Source organism: Hyposmocoma kahamanoa, unplaced genomic scaffold, assembly GCF_003589595.1.
Source record: "Hyposmocoma kahamanoa isolate Upper Pololo Valley unplaced genomic scaffold, ASM358959v1 84, whole genome shotgun sequence".
Lineage (NCBI taxonomy): Eukaryota > Metazoa > Arthropoda > Insecta > Lepidoptera > Cosmopterigidae > Hyposmocoma > Hyposmocoma kahamanoa.
Window position 1 is genome coordinate 3,905,289 of NW_020654229.1, and position 26,161 is coordinate 3,931,449.

Consider the following 26,161-nt stretch of genomic DNA (forward strand, 5'->3'; position numbering starts at 1 on the left):
AGGGAAAAGTGTCGTTTTTATTTTGACTTTCAATTATTTTGTGAAATTTAAAGTGGAATAGGATAGTGCTATTGTGCCCTAATCTAAGATTAAAACGCGAAATTATACGAATCTCGAACTAGACTACCCGTATCGGCCCGTTTTAAGGAATCCCGAGTCAATCCATGCACGCCGCCTAAAATTGCCTATCCTCTTTGTGGCGGCCATATTTACAGAAACATAATTAAACTTCATGTTTAGGCTGATGGCTTTGCCAAAGCCTTAATAAATTTAAAAAAAAACAATGTGACATTGGCAAGAAGTCTCTTGTCAAAACGTTCCTTTGCAACTTTCATTATCTCTCATTTAAATTGTCTAAATATTTTTGTTACGTTGTGTTTTATTTGTTGCTTTATGTCATTACTGTCTAATAGATTATTTCATTAGATATTTTATAGCGTTAATGTTTTATATGTGTACTATAAAATAACCATTACTTCAGGTAGGTAAACATTCAATCATACTTAAAATGAAACTTACGAACAAGAACGTTACCTGATCTATGGTCGACCTGAATCAGTTGCGTTGTATTCTTGCATTGAATGCCATGGTGGCGAAACATTCTGACATTCAATAAAAATGTAGTGTAAAGGAAAGTTTAAAATCTTCAAAATAGCGTATACTCACAAACATATGCCGCTGTCTGTTGCTATGAGTCGAGAAGTGTTTTCCACACAAGTTACACACGTAACTTGCTTTCATGGCACTGAAAATTATTACACAAAATATGAACACTCTATCCAAAAAACGTCTAGACTGGTTTACTTAAGCTACTTTCACACCTTTAATAACATACGGCATTTTACTTTGCAGTAACGCCGCCGACAATAATAGAATCGTTGTCTTGCAGAAAGCCTCAGAGTATCTTTAAGAAATAAGTTTAAAGTTATTAACATTCTAACACTAACGTCACAGTACATTTACGAAAATGCTATTTATGTTAAAGAAAAATATTAATTTTCTCACGAAAAACTGTGACAGACATAACATTATTACGAGAAACAACAATAAACTAGCTTTCTTGACAGTAGTCTTCACAATCTCAAATTCACTTAAGGGGCAGTCCCATATATTTCTACACAAGTTTTATTTATAGTCCCCCTCCTGGAGCAAGACCGCACAGGGACCATCTGTCTGGTTAACCCCAAATCTGTCAGTTTGCACAGATTCATCCGGTTCTCTGTAAGGCCTTAGGTGAGCCGCCCCGGGAGCACGTACAGCACCCTCCCTATTTTGCAGATAGGTAGCCGGAGCTATAGGCACGCTCACTTCCCGTCGCGCTCTTTGAAACTAACTGTTACCACTACTGAGTAGCCGCCTCTAGGTCGACTACCAAATCTCCTCATTGGTAGAGGAGCTGTAAGGCACGCTCAATTCCCGACGCCGAAAAACGGCATCTCTCCAGTTCTCAAATTCCTACGCGGCTAGAGTGACCGGAGGATGTCTAGCTCATCCTCTACTAGCTCTCCAGGCTAGTGCCGGAGATGCCGGTAGCAGTGTCCTGTGACAATGTCTGGACATAGTTGTCTCTCTAGACCGCTACGAGACAAACGCCCCGGTCACACACCACCGGGGCAGCCGAACGTGTTCGTCACTGCAGCTAACCACAAACCCCAACTAGTCCAGGTCCGCCAGAAACGCCCGTGAAGGCGTATCACTGGCGGAAGGCTCGGCCCGGACGCCCGCTATACCCTGGTCTTACCGGGGAGCCCGTAGTCTCCCGGAACTCCTTATCTCTCGGATCAGTAGATAGGGACATTTAATAGGCAACTGCCTCAGTGGCCGAATGGTTACCATGCCTGTCCCGCAGAGGTCCCAGGTTCGATTCTCGAGCCGGGAGAAATATTTGTATGGCCTACAGTTATTTCTCTCGTGAGTTTGGGTGTAATTTATGGTTGTCTATGTGTGTGTCCATAGCACCCACAAGATTATTAGGCTATAATAAGATTCCGATTGATATAAACACACATAGGGTCGTATTCCAGAACTCTACTCAATGCTCAAGTAGGGATTTGAGCAGACTTGAGTATGATTTGAAGCACTGGAAATACGACACTAATGGCAAGGACTTGAGTATGATTTTCAGTGCTCACTGCAATACTCATGTCCTGACTTGAGTATTGAGTAGAGTTCTGGAATAAGACCCTAAGAATTAGTTGTTAAAACTTATCTTTAAGTAGAGACTGTTAGGGCGCCCAAGAAGGCACGGACAGGACACCATATGTTAGTGCTATAGGAGAAAACTTAGTGTGGCTAAATGTGGTGATAAATTTGACTTACCTGTGCACTCGCCGATGCGCGACAAGTCGTTGTTTCATGCGGAAACTTTTCCCACACGTGTCGCACTTAAACGGACGCTCTCCTGTGTGGGTCCAACGGTGATCTTTAAGTAGCGCGTAACTCTGTGAAATCATAATATAACAACGCATTAAATAGACATGGCAAAAACGGCTTTTTGACAATAATGAATTATTATTATTATTTTCTTTATTTTTCTAACCAAACAATATTGGTAACCCTGTCACTTCACGCACACATTTCCACGTGTGCAGATAGCGCCTTGCTGTATGTAGTAATAGGTAAATAACTTTCGACTATCGTATGGAGTGTCCGGGGTGTGCTTAATGACAAAAGTACAGTAGAAAACATAACGCTACAGTAATTCAACAAAGCTATTGTTACGCGCTCTGGACGAGATGTGCGAGAGGACGCAACGAGCGGTAGCCAGAGATGGTTAATGGGTTAAACCCCAATAAACACACCCGGGTTTTTACCCAAAGCGCCAGTTTTAACCCATTGTCGTGGTCAGAAACAGCGAATACGGAATTTGGCATATAATATACTAATATATCGAGCCGTCTGCAGGCTGTGTCTTACCCAAATCTGAAGCAGCCTTTTTTGTTCTCGAGGCTTTATTATTTTTATTTCTATTTATCTTATTGTATAAAGAAAAAAGTATTCATAAATATAACCCTACTTGGGTTTGTCTCGATGACATTCTTTCCTTCTGCTACGAACGAACTTATACAAAAAAAAATCTAAGTAGGTAGACATTGATTTTATCTTTATTTGGAGGCATACATTTGTACAACAAATGAAAACGCAACGTATTTTATTATTCGACTAGATGCTGAGCGAATCGTCCGGAAACCGGTTTGTTAACAAGTGTACAGGATGCTCCAAATGTTAGCACATTAAGTAAAGAATAAGTTAAATTTTAAATGTATATATTTTATAGTGAGTATATAGAGTATATGCAGATGTAGTATTTATAAATAATATGTATTATTACTATATGTAAATAGACATTAATTAAGGGTAAATTTTTATGACAAAAATTAGCGTCTGAACATTATGTGTCTGTGTATGTGAAGTATGTTTTGAGTATGATTTTGATATTTTTAGGATTGATTTCATCACGACTTTCTTTATGTAATTTATTAATTTGTTCTGGTACAATATATTCAGATGTTTGCCATAGTAGTTGTTAAATTTAGACTTTTGCTATATTGTTTTGGTTATTTGTCTTGTAATTATATTGTGAGATATTGGATGTGAATTTCAGATCGAAAGTATGGTTCTTTTAAAACTTAGGTTAGCAGATGTTAGCGCCTCTTTGGGCTGCTGGCTACGATGGCTTGACGTTTATTATTTATTGATTTTATTTTGTTCTAAGGAAAATGCCATATTTTATTTTCTGATTATTGAAAAAAAATCTAAAGAAAAACCTGATTTACACAAATAGTGGAGTCTTATTTATCGGCGTTAACAATTTGTCCCCTTTGCATACTTATTACAAATTACGATGTAAACAATATTTTTTTTAGACTAAAAAATGCAATTTCCACCACCATCTTGCAATAATGTGGATACTATGTGGACATATGAAAATCGATTCAAGTTTATACAATCCAACAATTCTTTGAATCGATTTATTTAAATGCTATTTTCAAGCGAACTGATTCAATACACAGGCAAATCGAATCTTCTAGATCAGAAAGCAATAAATATTTACAATAAAATCGTCAATTCGAATAACACTCGATTTACAACACATATTTAGTTGTAAATAGATTTTGCCTTCGATTTTGGGCGTTAATGGATTTTAACCCGATATAAATAAATAAATAAATAAATAAACCAGGCGTTAATAAAGCTAAAACGCCCGGGGTAGCCCATCTCTAGTGGCAGAGGCACTCGTCTTATCGATAGCCACCGAGAACGGTCAACCTTTCTATAACGTATGTAAATATAAGAGAAAATACCAGCTCTATTGTAATACAGTCCATTTTTTATTTTCCATCACACTTGCTCGTAAACAGTGCCATGACGTGCAGGAAAAGTCGACCGTAATGTCCTAAATTATGCCCATGGGCTTTTTCATTACGTTGTTGCCCTATGAATTTTCTTACGTCAAGATTAAGCAAACTGTTTATGGGCGAAAAATCTGAACGTATACTTCGTATAAACTTATATATTTTACTAAATTTATTTTGTGAATTCAAATTCTGCAGTAATTTTAGAATTTGAAAATTATTTATTTTATATCTAATAAATTGTGGCTACTTCCATCTGTGCCTTTTGTAACATTTTAGTTCGAGTTGTATTATCTAAGGAAGAATAGAAGGCAAAATGTTTTAAAAAAAATCTAAATACCAGACATTTGCAAAATCCGTTAATGTGGCATTGTGAAGCGATATTTATTCACATAAAAAATAAATTACCGTTGTATCTATTTCCTCACACATGTGATGAAAAACTTTGTATCTAGCACGGGCGGTAAAAATTACAAACTCGAGTAATTAAAGCCCTCAGCCTTCGGCTTCGGGCTTCTAACAAACTGTTCTTTGTAATTTCTTATTTACTGCCCTTAATGCTTAATGCAGAGCAAAAGCTTGTATTAAAGTACCTGGAACATTCTTCCGCAAACTTCGCACATGCAAGGCGACTTCATCGAAGGGTAGTTGGTTCGATTCTTGTCTGGGTGCATTCGTCTGAAGTGGCCGTGGTATGCTCGAGAATCTTCCAGTTGGAGTCCACACTGTCAAAAACAAAGTTAAAATTAAAAATTGTGAATAAAATTTCGTTCGCTATAATTATTAATACAAAGATTTTTTATGTTAATATTTCCCAATAATTTCTAACGCGTGGTGACCTCAAAACAGTAAATAAAATTGAGCGATCGGCGCTGATTTGTCTAGTCGACGTTAGTTTACGGCGTTAGTTTAATACTTTGTTGTCTGTCAAATACATAAACTCGCGCGCTGACTCCACCCACTGCCCCCACACTGTTCTTGTTGCCATAGCAACGGCGTGTTTTAATCATCGGGTGTCAATATTGTTCACAATTTTTAAAATTTTTTTTTCGGATATTTTCCACATTTGACGTTGATGTCTGTCAAAAGTTGATAGAGATACTGAACAAAGATGAAAGATACTGAACGAAAACGGAAGAGGCATTAAAAAGGTTCCTTTCACAGTTCTGAAATCATTTTAAATCTCGTTTTACTTTAGATGGCTTTTAGCTATACTTTTTTTTTAAGCTTTAAAAGATATTTCTAAACGTTGAACATACGAGCCTTCGAAATTATATTTTTCTAATTTTTCCAATTTTTCGGGAATTTATCCGGAAAAAGTCCACTATCAAAATTTTTTTGGAAAATTACCCAACACTTATTTGTATAACTTACTGCTCTTTTCAAATTTTGTCACCGATTTTTTTTTTTCATTAAAATTATTCTTAATATCTAGTGGTTTTTATGATTTCGGGTTTAGATTTAAAAAAATATAATAGTGTTCTTTATTTACCTGTTCACAGGGTATAGGTCCCTCTGCCTTCCGCATCTGACTAGGATATATCCGTCTCTTTTCATCATCCAAATCTTCTTTGCTGTTCTTTTCTCGAACTTTCTTTTCCCTCTCTTTAGCCTCTTTTGATTTTCTACCCTTTTTAGGTTTATTTGGTTCGCGTGATTCCCTGTAAAAAAAATTAAGTAGATGTAACAGCTTTGATTTATAATTAGATAAAATGACCATGTTACATTTGGTAGCATGAGCAGTTAGTAGCAGTAGAGCTCCTTGTGAAAGAGTTCGTCCAGGGTAGTGCTGCCACCTTACCTATTTCTGCCGCCAAGCAGTAATGTCAGCATTACTATGTTCCGGTTTTGAAGGGTAAGGGTGCTGGTGAAATTACAGGCACATGGGACTTGTCAACTTATGTTTCAGGGTGACGGGTGCAGTGGCGGTGCCCATACGATCTTTGCGATTTAAATCTCTGAATGGCACTGCAACTGTTATGGACAGGCTCACTAGATATTACAAAAAAAATTAAGGCAATAAATAGTGACCAAAAAAAAGAAAGACCAAAAAAAACTTTACCAGGAAAATGCGCGAAAACCAACGACTTCGATCTCTAGACAAGAACATTGACAGCATCTACATGTTCCAAACAAAACGCTATCAATAGTGATGTTTTGTTTTACTGTTGAATTTTGTCAAAGAGTAATCAGTACCGTCGTACCGTGGACAGACGTGATACAGTCTATTTCTATTGGGAATGAGTTAGATAGGCAGTTAATACTGAGTGTTTACGAATGATATTTACACAATACATTTCATTTTGCCTTGACCCAGGGGTTTTCGCTTACTATTTATAATTATTATATTACTAAAAAGAAAAAAAATGAAGTAAAAAAAATACTGTCGAGTTGTTGAAAATATTGATGTTATATTTGTATGTGTACTTTTCCTTGCGGAAAGGCAAAGATCTTTACACCATGCAGCATGGTCTTTTTTATATTTTTAACTGACTTCAAAAAAAAATAACAGGTTCTCAATTCAACTGTATGTTTTTTATTTGTGAACCGGTTTCGATGATTCTTTTTTGTTGGAAAGAGGGTACCTCAAATGTGGTCCCATTTAAATTTGAAGAAAATATTCCACCTCTAAGGGTGGCAAACCAGGGGATGAATGACTTTTTGAGGTCGGTTTTTTTAGTACTATTTTATTTATTTTATTTATTTATTTATCCATAGATATACAGCTTGTTCCTATACTATATACCTTGCCAACCTGGACATCAGGTTGTTGGCAAGACAACGCTCATTAATCCTATTCGTATATCTATTACACTTAAAATTAAGCTACACAATACAACTTAACATGATGCATAATTATATAAAAATTTACCTAAATTATACTACTACATTGTTTAGTAAATAATTTTTTAATCTGTTTTTCAATACTTTTTTACTAATTTTGCTTCTATCTCTCAGCCAATCTATTTTATTATAAATTGTTGGTATAATATATTTATCTGTTCTCTTTCCATAATTGTTTTTAAATTTACATCTGTTTAGTTTCCTTTCTCTTACTCTTCTTGTATTGTACCTGTTATACACTAATAAATTGTCGTGATTTTTGTAATAATTTTCAAGGGCTATCACAAATTCAACTTTTTTATCTACCGGTAATATTTTACATACATTAAATAATTTTTCATAATCGTCTTTAAATTTTTTCCTGGTGTTTTTATCTGTCAAGACTTTAATAATTCTTAATTGAATGTTTTTGATGTTTTTAATATAAGTTTTATAAGTACGACCATAAATACTTAAACCATAGGTAATCAGCGAGTCAGCCAATGCATAATACACCATTAGCAACGTCTGCCTATCTAAAATATTGACTAATTGATAAAGCTTACTAATAATGCATCTTAGCTTTGTACAAACATGATCAATATGGGTTTTCCAATTTAAATTCTGATCAATTTCTAATCCTAAGTACCTAAAATTGCTCACCATTTCTATATTCTGACAATTACATCCACGTTTATCATTATGTAAACATTCATAAGAATGACCTACCATATTAAAAACCCTACGGTCCACTGATTTAGCAACACGATTATGAGGCGAGTGTACATGCATACATTTAGTTTTAGCCATGTTAATAATTATTCCGTTATCATGCGCCCACTTGGTCACATTTTCTAAATCATGTTGCATATTAGTACTCAGATCTTGTGCATTTTTAGATGCGTATATAAGGCACATATCATCTGCATACATATACACCTGGCACCGTTTGATAATGTTGACCACGCTATTGACGTGCATAATGTAACCGACCGGTCCGTACACAGACCCGGTTGGTACACCCAGTTCGATCTCGGCAACCTTACCCTCTTGCCCCCCAATAACTGTGCACATAGATCGTTTACTTAAGTAGCTCCTAAACCAGTCATTAGTTGGCCCTCTTATTCCACACTCATTCATCGCCTGAAGCAAAATATCATGGTCCAATGTATCAAAAGCTTTTTTAAAGTCTATAAAAAGGACAAGAACCTGAAGACCTGCATCAAGGCTTGTGTTAATGGTCTCGGCAAAGCAGCTAAGAGCAGTACCAGTACTCCTGCCCCCTCTAAAACCATGCTGTGCGTCTAGTAGGATATTATGCTGTTCTAAAAACCGTGTTATCTGGCCAACAACTACCTTTTCCATAACCTTATTGACTACTGACAATATTGCCACAGGTCTATAGTTAGCATAGTCTACATAACTCCCCTTTTTATGTATAGGTCGTATGAAAGCTTTTTTTAACTTCTCAGGGTAAACCCCTTTAGACACACACATATTAATGAACCTGGCTAGAATGGGACTCAATTTTTGGTTAATATATTTTAGGTCTTGTACTCTTAATTTATCTACACCTGGGGCTTTATGGCTATTTAGATCTCTGATAATTCTTTCCACCTGAAACGCGTTTACTTTTTTATATCTAAATGATACGTTACTCTCAATCACATATGTTTTCCTGTCAAAAAATTTTAAATTACAATAGTGTTTAATTTCCAATATTTCCTTTGTAAAAGTCGTAGCAAATCTACTACATATATTATACACATTGTCGGTCTTACCTAAATATTTCATTATAACAGCGTCTAAATTAGGCCTCACACGACCAGTCCACTCATTAATATGCGCCCACGTTTTTCTAGAATCGCCCTTACATTTATTTAATTGTTCTCTTCTGTACCTATTTTTTGCAAAGTTAATTAACCTATTTACCTTATTCCTAAACCGAGTATAGTCCAAACGCTTATTCATATTTTTAGGCGTTGCTTTCCAAATACGAAACAATTTATCCCTTTTTAGAATCATACAGAATAAGCGTTTGTCCATCCATGGTTGTTTGATATGGTTCTTTTTGTTATACACCAGTAACTTACGGCTTTTTAAATAAACATCCTCAAATACACTGCATATTTTATCGTACAATAATAGTGGGCAGGAAATCTCCATTAAATTATTCCACTCATACGCATCAAGTCCTTGATTCACCAAACGTTGGCACATATAAAAACGCGGCTGCACCTGACTACCCTGTTCGATATAGTTCTTTGACAGTAAACCACTCAAGCAAATTCCTATTACGTGGTGATCGGATACACAACAGTTAATAACAAACGCAGTGGCGCGCACGTGTTGCCGCCGCGTCTGTCTCACTCGCACCCATACGTGATCCAAGCACGACGTCTCAATGTGCCCATTCACTATTGCCTCCCGTGTTATCTCTGTATCCGGTATAGCACTTTGCAGACCCAATTCACACAGAACGTTTTTGTACTCCGTTGTAGTTGATTTTATTTTGCTATTTAAGACATCAATGTTTATATCCCCGATAAGAACAATATTATCCATTGCCGGCATCTTTCCCAGTAGTACCTCAATTTCCCTTATAAAAACTTCTTTCTTTTTGTTCGGCGGTCGATAGACCGCAATGATATGCATAATTACTCCGTTCGAATTTAACATACCATGTATGATTTCTGCTGACCCAGTGTTTAGTGTCTCAAAGCGGATGTTGAGATTTTCTGTGGTATATATAATTAACCCTCCTCCTTTTCTTTCCTCTCTCGTATATGAGTATATTTCATAGCCTTTTATACTGTATATTGCAACCTCACTTTGTTTAATGTTGATTTCAGATAAAATAATAATATCAGTTGGCCGCTTCAGCAGACTAATTAACACCAAAAACTGGTTAAAATTTTTTCTTAACGATCTTATATTTAAATGCATTATATTCAATGCACCCTTTTGCACAATACTATCATCGTCATATTGGTTGAAATTTTCGTATCTAGTAAATGATAAGTCTACATCTTGTCCGACACTATCCATTTATTTTGCAGAAATCCAAATCATGTAGTGTGTTCCCACCGTGCTACCCGCACTTAGACAGTTTTGTTTTTGTTAGATTTTTATTCTTTTTTAGTACTTCTAAATATGACAATGATCTAACATTGTGAATTTTACTGTCGATTTCATTTTTCTTTACTAATATATTGCCGTTTTGTACCCAAATATAGTCAAATAATCCTTTCAGCTGATTCCTAGTTTCCCAGAAAATTTCTCGCTTTACTCTGGGTAGGTCTTCGTTAATATATATTCGGCTTATGTTTTTGTTGCCATATACATCGCCATTAGTAGGTTTCAACTTGCGGGCTTTCATCCATTGATCTCGTGCCCCTTTTGAGCGCAATTTGACCATAATTGCTTGCGGCATACCCTCCTTATTTTTTTCTTTTCCTACCCGCCTCGCTTCTTCGATATCATTTGTACTTACTTTCAATACTTGAGCCACTTTAGAAACCACCTCTCTTACATTCTCATTTTCTAGTTTTTGTAGTCCTATAATTTCCAGATTGGTTTCCTTGTCTCTCTGCTCTAAGTACATGACTCGCTCCTCCAAGGCATTGTTGCATTTCTCTAAGTATACGTTTTTCTGCTCTAAAGATTTTAATTTTTTTTCAGTCTCGGTCCTAAATTCCATCATTTTTTGATATTGTTCAGAATAAAAGTCCACCGTTTCATGCAACTCTTCAATACGTTTTTCCAATTTGTATATAATTTCTAATTTTCTATTGATACCTGCAAGAACCCCTTTCGCAGGAGTCTTATCCAAGTCCGACACTTCTCCTTCCTTGCCCGGCAAGTTGCAGTCTTCCTTTTGAATACAATCATTACACATTTCCCTCTTCAAAAAAACTCTCAGATTTTTTACGCATTTTCTATGATATATTGCTTCACATTCCCCTTTACATTTCACTATATCGTCCTTTGATGCCGAAACGAACAGTTTGCATTTTTTACATTGCACCATTTTTGTCGATATTTTACAAAGACAGTTCACTATACAAGAAACAAATACACACGTCTACCCGCTGAGCGTGTGCGAGCGAGAACTGATGCTGTTTTCAAATTTAATGGTAACCATAGTATTTTATTCATATTATCCCTACTCTATTATTGTGTAGTCAGAACACTCTGTTGCTGATTAATCTATGATATTGAAGTGTTGTGTCTTCACCGCACGCCAGTGAAACAAAGCGTGTGTATGGAATGCCGCAGAAAGTACTCTAGTACATAGACGTCGTTGGAACTCGATACTTACTTGTCCGATGTATTATGTCTAGCCGATACCCTCAGATGTTGTTTATGAGCTTCCGTTGAAACGAATCTAACATTGCACATTTCACAAAACGGCCCATCTTCAGGTATCTGTAATAAATAATTATACTGGGTAATTTTTAAAATACTAACCCCTCATGGAAGAATGGCATAAGTGGAGTAACGTCAAACATGTTTATTGCTCTCTTCTTATGCATGCTCCATTAGATAGAGAAAAATGTAACGTACATCCTCTCAAATTCTTGTAACTCTATCTACAACATTAGTCGATAGAATTACAAGGATTGGAGAGGATGTGGGTTATATATTTCTGTGCCTAATGGAGTAATAAACGTTTCTGACGTAACTCTTTTTTGACTTTTTACATAATATATTTACCAAAAATAAACTTTTAAGTATTTTAATGAATGAATGAAATATTCTTTATTGCATATAAAATTGCAGTTAAAATACCATACAACAGCTTAAGTATAATAGTAGTAGTAAGTTAATGTGCAACAGGTGGCCTTATTGCTAGATAGCAATCTTTACGAGACTACCTTCGGGGAAAAGGAAGAACGGTAAGGTAATAATTAATTGAGAGCGAAACATTTTTTTATTATTTGGTCGTGGAACTTTTAAGAGGTGATTCTTTGGTGACGATAACAAATGCACCGTTAAGGAGTTAGAAATAAGGTTTGTTTTACCTCGTCGGTATCCAGTCTATGTTTCAACTTCTTATGCAGCTCGATGCCTTTCTCGCTTACAAAGGAATATCCGCACAGCTGACAAACAAAGTCCGAAGGATGTTTTATGCGAATGTGACCCATGTAGGTTGTAAATTTGCTGTGAACAATATGTTTATATCTATATTATATATTAAACTAACGTTATTAATAAGAAGTGGTTTAGTGTAATGTAATTTAACTACACTTTAAGTAGAGTAAATAAACTGTACAATCAAGATAGGGAGACCAGGAGACCTAAGACACAGGGTATTCTAGTTTAGACTCCTATCTCTCACAAAATTGAACTATTACTATGTACCTATCTGATGTGAGAGAAAATAAAACATTATTATCTATAGTATAAGATGCTCTACAATTGATAGAACTAAATCCTGATCATACGTATGTTCATAAGGGATACGTTCCCATTCATTCATCTATTGGGCGATTCGATTTTTAACAGTATTTGACTCACTACAAACAAAATGTAATCACTACGATATACTTCAAAGCTTGAGTGAAACAAACAAGTGTTTAATTATTCACTATTTGTTGTTGTTTTCTCATTTTTTTCGAAGGCAAAGGTTCAAAACCATACTGCCAAGTCTTCGTGAATTCCTTCATGGCTCTTTGATGACTATAAGCCATCGACAACCCATCGAAAGAGACGTCAAATAATTAGTAGACTACGCCATCGACTCGCCATTGAAGATCAGAATACCAAAAAATTTAAATGACAGTTCAATGGTAACTTGATGGCTAACCACTGGCAAGCCACTACTCATAAGTTTTAGCAGAATACCAAACGTACAAAGTCCTGCCATTGTCATTCTATCGACATACAACTGAGATGATTTTAAATTAGCAGTAGAAGTCATTAAAAAACAAAATTAAGATCGGCAATAAGTACATGGAAAAATTTGTGAGGTCCAGTGATTCGTTCTGCGGCTTAGCTGGGTAACGTTGGTTCTAATCCAACCGGATCGAAGTGATTTTTTTCCAAGTGTTTAGTAATTATAATAAACTAGTGAAGTGATTTCACAAAAAAATAATTGAATATCATGATGGTGAACATTGTGATATTCAATAAAAACACACAAATTTTTTTGAAACCACTGGTCATTGTAATACTGAGATTATATCTGCCGTCCGTTAACCAAAAACGCGACTTAGTGACAAAATATTTTTTTGAGATATCTTAAAATCCATAACCCAGTAGAGCTAGCAGCAGGGCGCGACTTGCGCGAGAGCGACATGAAGGATGAGATACTGCTATTCTCGTATCCATATCTTGCGCTTTATGTCGCTCTCGCGCAAGTCACACCCTGTCGTGCTAGCTCTACAGTTTTAGAATATTAAAATTTATTTTAAAAGTTATTTTAATAACATTTCAGCTAGGCATCGTTAGGGTAAATTCCGATAAGGCGAACACGTTAACTAATTTTAACTGTTTATATAAGAGAAATTTGTGCTGTTTTTTTGGTATATAAAACGGTTATTAGACCATTTGTCTAAGTGACAGCGTTTTAGTTAGTGGACGGCAGATATTAGAAGCTCCATTGCTTTTAGAAGCAGAATCGGATTTAATAAAAACCGAATCGCATCCTTAACTTACACAAATTCATCTTGACAGTGAGGACATTGGTATTTGGTGCCTTTGTGCCATCTTTCGTGCAATCTCGCTGTTTGTCTGCAACAATAAGTAAGTAGCTTTTCGTAACCATAACATAATGAACCTTATGTCAAATTGTGTAACGTACAAACTAAATACGAGCCTAAAAACATTTCGCGGGTCCTCCAATTTCGGGTATTCCCGCAGCTATGTCGTATCTATACTCTAGCCAAATTCGATATAGAATGTATTATAACAAAACGATGGCAGGTGTAAAGAACATTTTTTTGTCAATGCTAATTTAGGCTAGCTCTACTCACGACTTGCTCGCGTAATTGGAATTTAAATAGGTAGGCTAATAATTAGTAATAATAATAAACCATTTATTGCAGGCCATAGCCAAAGAAAATCTCAATGCTATGTTAGTATGATTGCAATGAATTTTGAAAATTTTATAAATAATTAAAATATAGAACTACAAAAATTAAAATATGAAAATTAGGAAAATGCACAAACCATTACTTAATTTTACCAGTAATGATCTTCACCGAAAACTTTAAAATTGTACAGTCGTAATCAGTACAGAGCACTAAAAAACCGACTTCAGTAGTCATTCATCCCCTAGTTTGCCACCGTTGGACCACTACTTACTGAGGTACCCTCTTTCCAACAAAAAAAAAAACATCAAAATCGGTTGACAATGCAAAGTTATCGCGTAACATACATACAAAAAGAACAATCAAACAGAAAACATGCAATCGAATTGAGAACTTCCTCCTTTTTTTGAAATCGGTTAAAAACGATGGGCAAACATCTTCAGGTTGCCATTGCCACTGTCACGCAGAGTGCGTATAAAAGTAATCTGTTCGCGCTTCGGAAACATGCCAGACGCACTGCAGTGCCGTGGCAGTCCTGATTCTAAAAACGCAATGATGACGGAACTGAAACTCTATATGATTGAATTAATACGTGTCCAGACAAACAGTCTGAGCGAAGCAATTAGCAATCTGACCGACATTATAAAAGCACAGAATTCTAGAACAGAGCAACTAGAAGCAAGAGTTTTGAAGTTGGAAGGAAGCTCAAGTATAAAAACTCTGGAAGACAAAATTTTACATCTCCAGGAAGATATATCTGATCGAGAACAGGATTCACTGAGCAATGACTTGGAGATAAGTGGTTGTCCAGAAACAGGAAATGAAAACTGTGCTAACCTAGTTCTAGCTATTTCGAAGAAGATTGGTGTTACACTAGATAACAGGGACTTTGTGAGCGCAGTGCGTATCGGTTCAACGCGTACGTCAATGGAGACCTCAAAAACTGCGCGCTCGTGACCAATAGTCATTATCTTAGTAAATCGAGCAACGCGGAACGAGATACTGGGGGCCGCGCGCATGCGCCGTGAAATCACCACAGAGGGTCTCCAGCTGCCTGATCCTATAACCTCCATCTACATCAATGAGCGGCTCTCGAAAGTGAAGCATTATATTCCGTATAGCCGGAATACTGACTCGTAACTTAGATTTCAGGTATGTTTAGACGCGTGAAGGAAAGATTTTTGTACGCCAAGAACATGGACAGATACGCCACCGACTTCGTTCCGAGGCAGATTTGTTAAGGTTTTTGGAAAGCTCAGTGTTTGGATATAGAAATTGTCTGTTCTCCCCGTGCCACCTTCTTATTTGTAACTAAGCTTTTCAATGAATATGTAGCTTGTTTAAATTGTAATCCAACATACACTGACTCTACTATAACAATAACACCACATTTATCAGTAGCTACTTTACACTTACACCTAATCACTTCTAACACTTACACGTTCACTTTTATTATATACACCGTCCATTTACGTATCGTAATTAATTCTAGTACTGATGGTTGTTATGGCTAATTCACGACGCAATAGTTTGCGACTAGGGGTATGGAATGTTCGATGTTATCTAAATACAGGGCACGAAAATGTCAATGTGACCGCCTTGAACTATCAACCGGACATTCTGGCCATCAATGAAACATGGCTAAAGGATGGAGAAGAAATGCTAGCGCTTGCACTGCCTGGATACAGGTTTGTCCATAAAGCTAGACAAGGTAAGTCTGGTGGTGGTGTTGCTTTTTATATACAGCGAAACATCACTGCCAAAGTGCGACAGAGGACGCCCTCTGTGCTTGAGCAGTTATGGCTTGAAGTGAAGCTGCCCGGAGCAACACTAGCTCTTTGTACAGCTTACAGACCTGAAAGTATAAAGGTGACAGATACGCTGGACGCGCTCTGTGAGTCTACAAACTCTATGGCGTACTGGGACAACATAAGTATCATGAGAGACTTGAATATCAATCTTAAGCATGCACATTCACACAGACAAGAGAACTACTGACTTTCTGCGAACAGCTTGGCGTTGAGCAACCAGTCGATAAACCAACCAGAATTACCGACACAATCGAAACTATTTTAGAAATTGTTATATCAGATATTTCCTCACGATGCAGAAATCTTGAAATAATACATAACACGCGTGTAAGTGACAATGCAATGGTTGTGGTAGAATTTGATATTAGGCAGCATAAACCAATGAAACAAACACACAATCAACGTTTTCTTAAGGATATCAATTGGGATTTATTTGACTCGGACCTGCGAGCTATTCCTTGGAAAATTGTACTGGAAGCAGTGAACGTTGATGATATGGTACAAATTTTTAATGTATATATTTTAGTCTTATTTGACCTGCATGCACTTTAACGAGTAGTTCATAGAGATAAGCCAAAACCCTGGATTACTGTCACGGTCAAATTTATGATGAAACTACGAGATGGAGCTCAAGCAACGTCACTGCAAAAGAAAACAAAGTCCACGAAAGAGTACTACCGCAACCTAAAGAACTTAGTTACCTCGACAATAGTGCGGGAAAAAAAGCATACTACGACTACTTCATAAATAATAACCTGAAACGACCTCAGTTGCTATGGAAAAATATCAAAAACACCTGTCTATTTGACAATGGATATACCTACTCGATTCCTGATCACTGTAATGATCCAGAAAAAATAAATGACCATTATCTTACTCTACCGGTGACCAGCGTAAATACAAACGTTGATTCAAATTTTAATAGTAAGCACATAAACGGAATTTTTGATTTGCAATTGACCACTGAGACAGAAGTATTAAACATAAATACTAAATAAAATACTCAACAGCATTAAAACTAAAGCGGCAGGACACGATGGCTTGAATATTGAAATGATTACAGCAACCTTGGATGTCACACTCCCAATCATCACAGCGATAGTAAATAAGCCAATCAAAAGTAACACTTTCCCCACCGAGTGGAAAAAGGCTATAGTAAGACGGATACCGAAGAAAAATAATGTGGCCTACATTTATTTCTTTCGTGAGTTTAGGTGTAATTTGTGGCTATTTATGTGTGTGTCCATGGAACCCGCGATACAGGGTTTCCCTAGTGCGGGGTTATTATTATTACATAACACACATCCAGCGTCAATTTTCGATTCTGAACTTAAATTACTACTCGAAGGTTTGCAATCTCTCCCTTCATATCAAAAAATCATTAGGGATGGCACAATTTTATAAATAATTAATTACTGGTAATTTTTATTATCTATTGAACCAGATATATTACAGACATGACTTCAAGGTTCAATCTCTTCGTTGATTTTGGGTCAGCTTTCACCATCCTTCTTTGACTATTTCACGTGTAATTTGTTAACCTTTGCAATGAATAAATGAGATTGACATTGAATTTGGCGAGAGCATAGTTTCCCAAAGTGGTCCCTATCCAGTGGGCCCTGAAGAGTATTGATGCAGGCCAGGGGATGCTACCGCATTTGAAAAAAACACTGAATTATCTATATAAACTACACTACATATATACACGGTGGAACGGAACGACCGACAAAGCCGAAAATATCACGTTAAGAACCCTACATAAGTACATGAGTTTTATTTACTTTAAAAGTAAAATCAGAGCAGTTGGAAAATGTCCGTCCAGATTTAAACTTTTCGCGGTGCAACAACCCTACGCGAATCAATCGTGTTAGTACATCTACTGCCCCACAGGCGGCGTTCGTGTCATTGGCACTCGCAGAAGAAATAAGTGTACTCACTTGAATAGGTAATTAAAAAACATTGAACTTACTTTAAATTAAAAGGATGTTCGATTTGTCCACGTCCCCTTTACTCTTGCTGACATTCAGACATTTCAGACACATTCCTGGGTGTGCCGGTCACACGCCAATGTGGTTTTCCACACAAACACACTAATACACTTTACTTGCTTAACACAAACACTACTTATAAACAGCACTATTCCAATAAGTTGCTGTCACAACCCAAAAGTTAATAAGTAAACGTTGTTTTGTGTTGTAAACACGAGAAAAACATGAGACCACGAGTTACCATACAACCAGGCATTTTGAACTAATTTATGAATGAAAAAGTGTTACCAATTAGACTAAAGCAAATATCACTAAACAGAATGGTCACAGTACAGGCAAAAGACTCCTGAATACTAAGATAAAAATAATATAAAATTTTAAACGATTAAACCTAATTAAACACGCACCAATAAATACCAAATTTTTTTTTGTCGCTAAAAATAAAAAACGCATTTGATGTCAAATCGTCACATAAAGGGACAAAGTTTCTTACTTGGCAACTCTGCATAGAGATGCGCGCAGCGGCGGCGTACGCATCGGGTATCATTGATTACTAATATCTAAATGTTAATTTTAAAAAGACAATTATGATAAAGAAATAGGTTTCGCAATAATCGTCTTGTCTGGTATAAGTACCATGAGCAATTCAAAAGTAAAAGTAAGGTAAGTACAGGTCGCTTAATGAATTGTAATAAATAATCAAATTTAGCAATGTGATAATCGATACTCAAAAATAAGAAAACGAACCGTGGAGGTGGTCTGCAGGCCTCCAAGAACCGATTTATTTATTTTTACATTACATTTATTAAAATTTCAACTACTCATCTCAAGTTAACAGAAATTTTCGTTTTAAATGTTGATCTCATTAAAATGAACTCTTCGTTTTAAAGTTAGTAAATTCTTGTATTGTAAATTAAAACGATTTCCAAATGCATTGAAAAATAGACTAGTACAAAAAAAACGATCTCCCAATTATGCTGCCAAAAACAGATAACAGGTATCAAATGTGCATCTCTAAGCGACGTGATTGGCTGCCTCAATTTACTATTTTACGTTAGGGTCGGATTAAGGGTTACGAGACTTGTAATTTGAGTATTTGACACATGTTGTAGAACGTGTTTACTTAATTTAGTTATGTTTATTTAAGTTAGTCTTATCTTATGACGTAGAAAACATGGTTGAACTCCTGTCAGAATCATTTAGAAAACTTTACTTTTCTTAAATTGTTGTAGGTAGTTTATAACAACGCATAGTTTCGAAACAACATGTCTCCCGAAGATTCTATGAGAGGTGCATTTTTTCGGTAAATGTAAATATTGGGTCGTCAAACACGGAATTTAGGGGTGTTAATTACTCTCAAAATAATACAATAAAATACCCGCATAATTAATCACGATTCACATGATGACCGATCAAACAAAGTGATTGATCAAAGAAAGCGACTGATGGGGTGCTGATCAACGACAGAGGTCAGCGACCTATTAAATTACAAAGTTTTTTGCCCTGAGTACCTCCCTGTAGTTGCCTCCAAACAGCTGTGTTTTATGATGTAGGGTTGACAATACAGACTTTTCAAGCAAATCTTTATCATTGAATAACTTGGAAACTATTACACTTAGAGCAAAAAGACTTTCATTACAATTAAGTACATATTTAAGACTCTTCACGGTTTTCGGCTTTGTCGGTCGTTCTGTGCCACCCGGTATATTATTTTCTCCTTGTGATTTTTTGTGTTATATTCAAATAAAAACTGCATGTTTTCAATTATTTTGTGTGGGCATCATTGACTTACAAATAAATGGACGACGGGTCTAATACAAAAACCACGAAAAAAATGTCCCAAGTCAACCTATTTAAACGTAGTGACATGTCAAGGAATATGAAAAAGCTAAAACGTTGAATTTAAATTGTAATGTCATCGCAGTACTGTCTAATTTTGCTTGCTTCGCTGTTAGTCGAACAAACGAAGACTAGAGCGTGAATGACGCTCTGTATACGATTTTAACGCCCTATAAGTTCGGACACTTTTTAGCGCGGACCCGACGTCCATATAATTGTAAGTAAGTCCAAACAATGGTGGGCATTGAAATTTTTTTATCTTGCCTAAATGAGTGGTGAGCCAAAAACTTTGGGAACCCATGGGCTAGAGTATTGTTTGCACGTCGCTCAATTGTGTATTTATATGAATTCGTCACTACATACAAATTGTAATGGCGCATTCACTTACGAACTTATTTATAAATATGATAGGAATTTGCTAATATGAAAAGACGAACTCACCTGTGTATAGACAAGCAGTTACCTTTGAGTAGAAACTAGGTAATCTAATTGAAGGGGCTCAGGAACCCGATTCTGAGCTCTTCGATATTTTAACCGAATCGTTCGATTGTATAGTTCTCGAATCGAAGGGCGCTTTCCGAGCTATTCAGAACATTCGAGTTCGGATTTGGATATGGTCGGTGAAATAGATTATAAGAAAAATGAAAATCCTCTGATATTTTTAAGATTTTAAAGGCATAAAATATAGGAATGCTTTAGTCTTGCATTAAAATAATAAAATTGAACAAAATCCAGACTTTATTTAAAATAATAAGAGATTTCCATAATACGTTCTTGCTTTGTAAACAATAGGACGTTCGGTAACTTTCATTCGATAACTGTGTTTTGTATAACGTTTGTAGCCTTTGCCGGTCGAGAACTTCGAGTAATTGTACGGGTGTGATATCATTTCGGTTCGGTTTCGAATACGCCGGTTTGATGTTCGATTCGGGTATTGTGAATAAAAATGAAAAGAAATCGGTCGATGACTGAGTTATTGTAAGGTTCTAAATCGACCCCCGAGAGTTACAAGGAGAAGTAGATTTTGTTCCGTCCCGTTTTGAGGGGTTTATCCAATAAACCCATAAAAGTAATAAACTCATCTTATAGGGAAGTAGTGTAGACAACACTATTTACTGCACAAAAGAAGCTCCTTAGAATACTTGTCAATATTGCCGAAACCGACAGTCGCAAACCATACTTCCAAGAACTAGACATACTTCCCCTTCCGTGTATTTACATTTTAGAGGCATGCAAATTCGTACGCAAATGTCCAGAATATTTCAGTAGGCGAAGAGATATTGCTACATTTTATACATCACGGCATGATAATAAATTGAGAATAAGCTCAAAATTTATAATAAATTACCAAGGTCGTTAGTAGATGAGAAAAGCGACATAATATTTTTTTTTAAAGTAAAGAGACTGCTAATAGAAAAATGTTATTATGATGTTTCAGAATTTATTCAGGATAATGATTTGAAAGATTAATTTATTATTATAAGTATGTCCTCCTCACCAGGTTGCTGTGCCCTATCCAGGGTCTACAATGATCTGTCAAAAATTAAACCTACCACCCTGTAAAACATTGTAGAAAATGCAATAAAGTATTGATTGATTGATTGATTGAAGTAATTTAGAAATATATATCATGACATTCACCGTTAACTCGTGTGTAGCTGTAAATTGGCGATAAAATTCCAACTTGTTTTTCAATTAGTTTTGTCTTAATTTTACCAAACGCGGAAGGAGGTCGAAGTATGCCTATCTTTTTTCTAATATTATATATATATATATATATATACCTTATATATGGTTTCATGAGCTTAAGATTATATGAAGTGATGAAGTTAACCTAAGAACTCGATAAATGACGAACTTATTTATGGGTAGTAACGAACTCACCTATGTGTAGTGACATAAGGGCACTGGTTGCAACTAAACCTCTGCGTGTGGTGAGCTGTTATATGTTTACGTAGAGCGTGCTGGTGCTTGAAGTGAGTTTTGCAGATGTCACATTGATATTCGCCGCATTGCTAAAAAAAAATTAAGAGTGGAGGGCATTTTAAAACATCATTCATATTAATTTCCTTAAATCATGAACCAATAACTCAAGAGGAAAAGGAATACATTAATGACTAGGCGTATGGTCTCTGACTTTCGCCTGTTCCATGCGGAGCGAAGGAAAACAAAAAAAACAGATCTGTCAAGTATATGTATATTTATTCATTATTTTTTTTTATGTATGTTACGCCATAACTCCGGCGAACCGATTTTGGTGATTCTTTTTTTGGTGGATTGAGTTGGTTCGTTCCGTGGCTTAGTTGGTATAGCGTCTGGCACGGTATGCAAGAAGACGTCGGTTCGAATCCGACCGGATCGAAGGAATTTTTCTGAGTGTTCGATCTTTGTATTAATAATTATAACAAACTAGTGGAGTAATTTCACAAAAAATAATTGAATATCAATTCAATAAAAATTTAAGAAAATATTCTACCTCTAAAGGTGGCAAACTAGGGGACGAATGACCTTTGAGGTCGGTTTTTTTAGTACACTGTACTGAGATTATGAATTGCAATATTGTGACACTGATAACATGAAATTATTAAATTCTATTCTATTGCAATATATACTTACATCTGTATGCCGACTCATATGTCCATTATAGGCATCCTCATCGAGAAATCCTTTAAAACACTCTGTGCATTTGAAAACTGAATTTTTGTAATTTGCACTTTCCTGTCTCTTTTCAATCTCGGCCACTTGCTCTTCAAACGTTAAATCGGTTATAGTAAACAAAGTTTCGTTTAAATCTTCATTCAAAAAAGGTTTGCGTCTCCTGTCGATTTTAGGTTCATTGCAATCTTTTTTTACCGATCTCTTTCTAACTTTTTTTACGGTTTCCTTCTTTTCTATTTTCCGGTTTTTGGGTTTCTTCCTCGATACCTCTAGAGGTAAGCTATCGTCGGATGTGAAGCCGACATCTGACATCGTGTTAGGCTCATTTAGATTGGATTCGTCTTTAACGCTTTCAGGAACGCTTTCGGGTTGTACGATATCTTGTTGAAAATCAGTTTCATTAATAAAAATGTCACTGTCTTCATTTTTAACCCGAACATCTACATTTATGGCATCAAAATCAGGGTGTCGCTCCAAATGTTCTGCTTTAGTTTCGTTAAATTCTATGTATAAATCGCAGTGATCAATTTCGAAGTTTTTTAGTTGTAATTGTGATGTTAACTGGTTCGATTCTCTGTCTATTGTGTTAATAACTGGTATTGTTAACTGCAAAAGACAGCGTCATTAAAATAAGAGCCAGCGCGAACCGGCGAACGGGAAGGCAAAGGACATTAATTTTACCAATGTACGTTTAAAGCTCATCATCATATCAGCCGTATGACATCCACTGCTGAACATAGGCCTCCCCCAAAAATTGCCAGACTAACCGGTCAGACGCGACTTGCATCCATCGGTTAACCGCCACCCTTACCTGTACCCCGGTTCAGAACTCTTCGATATTTTAACCTAATCGAAGGGCGCTTTCCGAGCCATTCAGAACATTCCGAGTTAAAAGTTCGACTCGGATTCGGATACGATATCGTTATCCAAGAGCGTTTACGGAGTTAGTCGGTGAAATAGATTATAAGAAAAATTAAAATCCTTTTATATACATGTTTAAGACTTTAAGGGCCTAAAGTATAGAAATGCATTAGCCTTGCATTAAAATAAATTAATAAAATTGAACAAAATCCAGACTTTATTTAAAATACTAAGATATTTCCATATTACATTCTTGCTTTGTAAACAATAGGACGTTCGGTAACTTTCATTCGATAACTGCGTTCTGAATAACGTTTGTAGCCTTTGCCGGTCGAGAAGTTCGAATAATCGTACGGGTGTGACGTCATTTCGGTTCGGTTTCGAATACGACAGTTTGACGTTCGATTCGGGTGTTGTGAATAAAAATGAAAAGAAATCAAAAATCGGTCGACAACTGAGTTATCGTAAAGTTCTGAATCGACCCCCAGGTTATCCGTCCAACTAGTAGGGGGCCGTCCCATTGAACGGCTTCCGATTCGTGGTTTCCATTCGAGAACCTTTCTGCCTCAACGGCCTGCTAATCCTTTGAGCTATGTCGGTGACTTTCGTTCTTCTAAGGATATCCTCATTTCTGATACGATCACGTAGAGAAATACCGAGCATTGCTCGATTTCAATTGAAATAAGGTATAAATTGCAACGCTGTTGAGACCGATCTCGGAATGTTGCGGTCCATTTCTCTCTCCGCCTCGGAGCATTGAAATTTATACCTTAGCGTAAGACATTATAATTACACATAAAATATACAAAAAAGTTTTCACAATATGAGTCGGATTGTTTTACTGCCAATCTCCTGAAAAAGACAGCCCCAACAGCATCTTACACACTGTGCAGATGGAAGGATTACTTCTCCCAATAACCAGAAATAGAGACGAAATAAGGGCCATATATTTCTGGTAACACATTAGCGATACAACTCTTATAAATATGAACTGTCGTTTGCGCTGAAATATAGACAGGCCAACAACTGACCTATGTGTACGTCTCTGTACATTCCAAAAAATATTCTGTTTATTGTAATAAAGATAATATCTCTAACAAATGCCGTGCTGCTCTATTCGGTGGTGTGGGAAAAACAGCATGACATCTAATTACAAAACAAACGAAATCACATTGCATCGGTAATTAAATATTAAATATGTAATTTTGCAATTTCCATCCATTATAGCAAAGCTCAAGTTAACTAGTCGATTTGAAGAGAAACAGTTGACGACACCCGTCAATTGTTTCGAACTCGGGCTGGCCAATCGGAGCGCACTTGTCACAGTCAAGATATGGCAGAATCGTTTCAAACAAATTAAATGACATTTCGTCTCTATTTCTGGTTATATACAAGATGTTCGTGAGTCAAGTGATGTGATTTATAATAAAATATCTACTAACATTAATTAATAAACTTTTTCACTTATTATTATTACTAACAAATTATAAAGCTTGTTGTGTGAAATAAAATTTTAAATTTTAATTTTAAACCTCACTGAAGCTGCAAAAGATATTTTTATTAAGTGACGGGACGACCAAGTCGTGCGCCTGATGGTAAGCTACACGCCTGTCCATAACAGTTGTAGTGCCACTCAGAGCTTTAAATCGCAAAGGTCACCCTGAGACATCAGTTGACAAGTCAGCTGCCTGTATTTCACCAGCATCCTTACCCTTCAAAACACACAGTAATACTGACATTTTTTATTTATTACTGCGGCAGAAATAGGTAAGATGATTTCGTATCGTATTGAGTCAGAGAGAAGAAAACTAGAGAGTATGGTTCGCCTTTTAAACATTGACCGGGCGCCCTCTAGGTATTTCCAATATAAGTTTAATATTTATATTAATAACGCCACTTAGCAAGTTTACTACGTACCAGTTAAGTAACGCCGTGGCGTAGTGTTAAGTAACCCAGCTCGCCAGGTGTCGCTACTAACACGTTACAGAGGTATAAATTATTTGGATCTCGATTCAATTATGGCAATACTTACAATGTCGTGTCTGTTCACTAATTCCATCATCAAAGAGTGAGCTCGAAGAGACTTGCATCTGAACTTGCTGCAGTTGAATAGTCTGTAGGCGCATTCTACACATAGCCGTTGGGGTAGTTTGTCTTCTTCGCTAAACTGAAAAGTGAAGGACATCAAGGAATAATTATTAAAGATTATGAAAGTCGTATATACTGTGTGTCTCACGACTACGCCACACGGACCGAAAGTAGCTTAAATGCCGTAAATAGAAAATTTTACTGAAATAGACTTCATTTTGATTTTAAAAACAATTCCAACTACATCCAAAGATTTTTAAATAATCGCCTGTCTTAACCGGGATTCCAACTCGCCAAATGTTAAATAAAACACCTGTAATTTTACTATACAGATCGAAAGCCTCAGTCATAATGATTGTTTTATTCTAAATAATATAAAATAATTAGATATATTTAACTGCAACTTATAATCAATTTAAGTTATCAAATGCACAGTGTGTCCCATTCTGTAGTATACAAATTCTCACTCGTTTGATAATTTGGCTTTCTGTTGATTTATTTATATTTTCACAGTAATTTTCTTTTTTTAAGCGTTTACAATATCATAAATATACAAAGTAAACCTTAAAATAGTACAGCCAATAACAGGTTTTGTAGAATAAAATTTAGTATATGATACAGCACCACAAAAGCATCAGCCAGTATTTAATGCTTCCGATCTTCCTCAAAAACTTTTTTTTAAATAAGTGCGCTTTTGACCTCCA

General features: G+C 36.1%; 1 protein-coding gene across 1 annotated transcript in view; it reads right to left on the reverse strand.

The window, feature by feature from the left end:
* Positions 1–26,161, reverse strand: part of LOC113234405 (zinc finger protein 334-like) — a 41,489-nt gene that overhangs the window by 3,179 nt on the left and 12,149 nt on the right. The window contains exons 3-12 of the mRNA XM_026469715.1: positions 25,402–25,536; positions 22,467–23,114; positions 21,735–21,865; positions 13,839–13,913; positions 12,203–12,341; positions 11,500–11,606; positions 5,848–6,016; positions 4,949–5,080; positions 2,320–2,441; positions 667–745 (exon numbers count right to left, since the gene is read on the reverse strand). Coding sequence (XP_026325500.1) covers positions 667–745; positions 2,320–2,441; positions 4,949–5,080; positions 5,848–6,016; positions 11,500–11,606; positions 12,203–12,341; positions 13,839–13,913; positions 21,735–21,865; positions 22,467–23,114; positions 25,402–25,536 — 1,737 coding nt within the window. The remainder of the gene's footprint in view (positions 1–666; positions 746–2,319; positions 2,442–4,948; positions 5,081–5,847; positions 6,017–11,499; positions 11,607–12,202; positions 12,342–13,838; positions 13,914–21,734; positions 21,866–22,466; positions 23,115–25,401; positions 25,537–26,161) is intronic.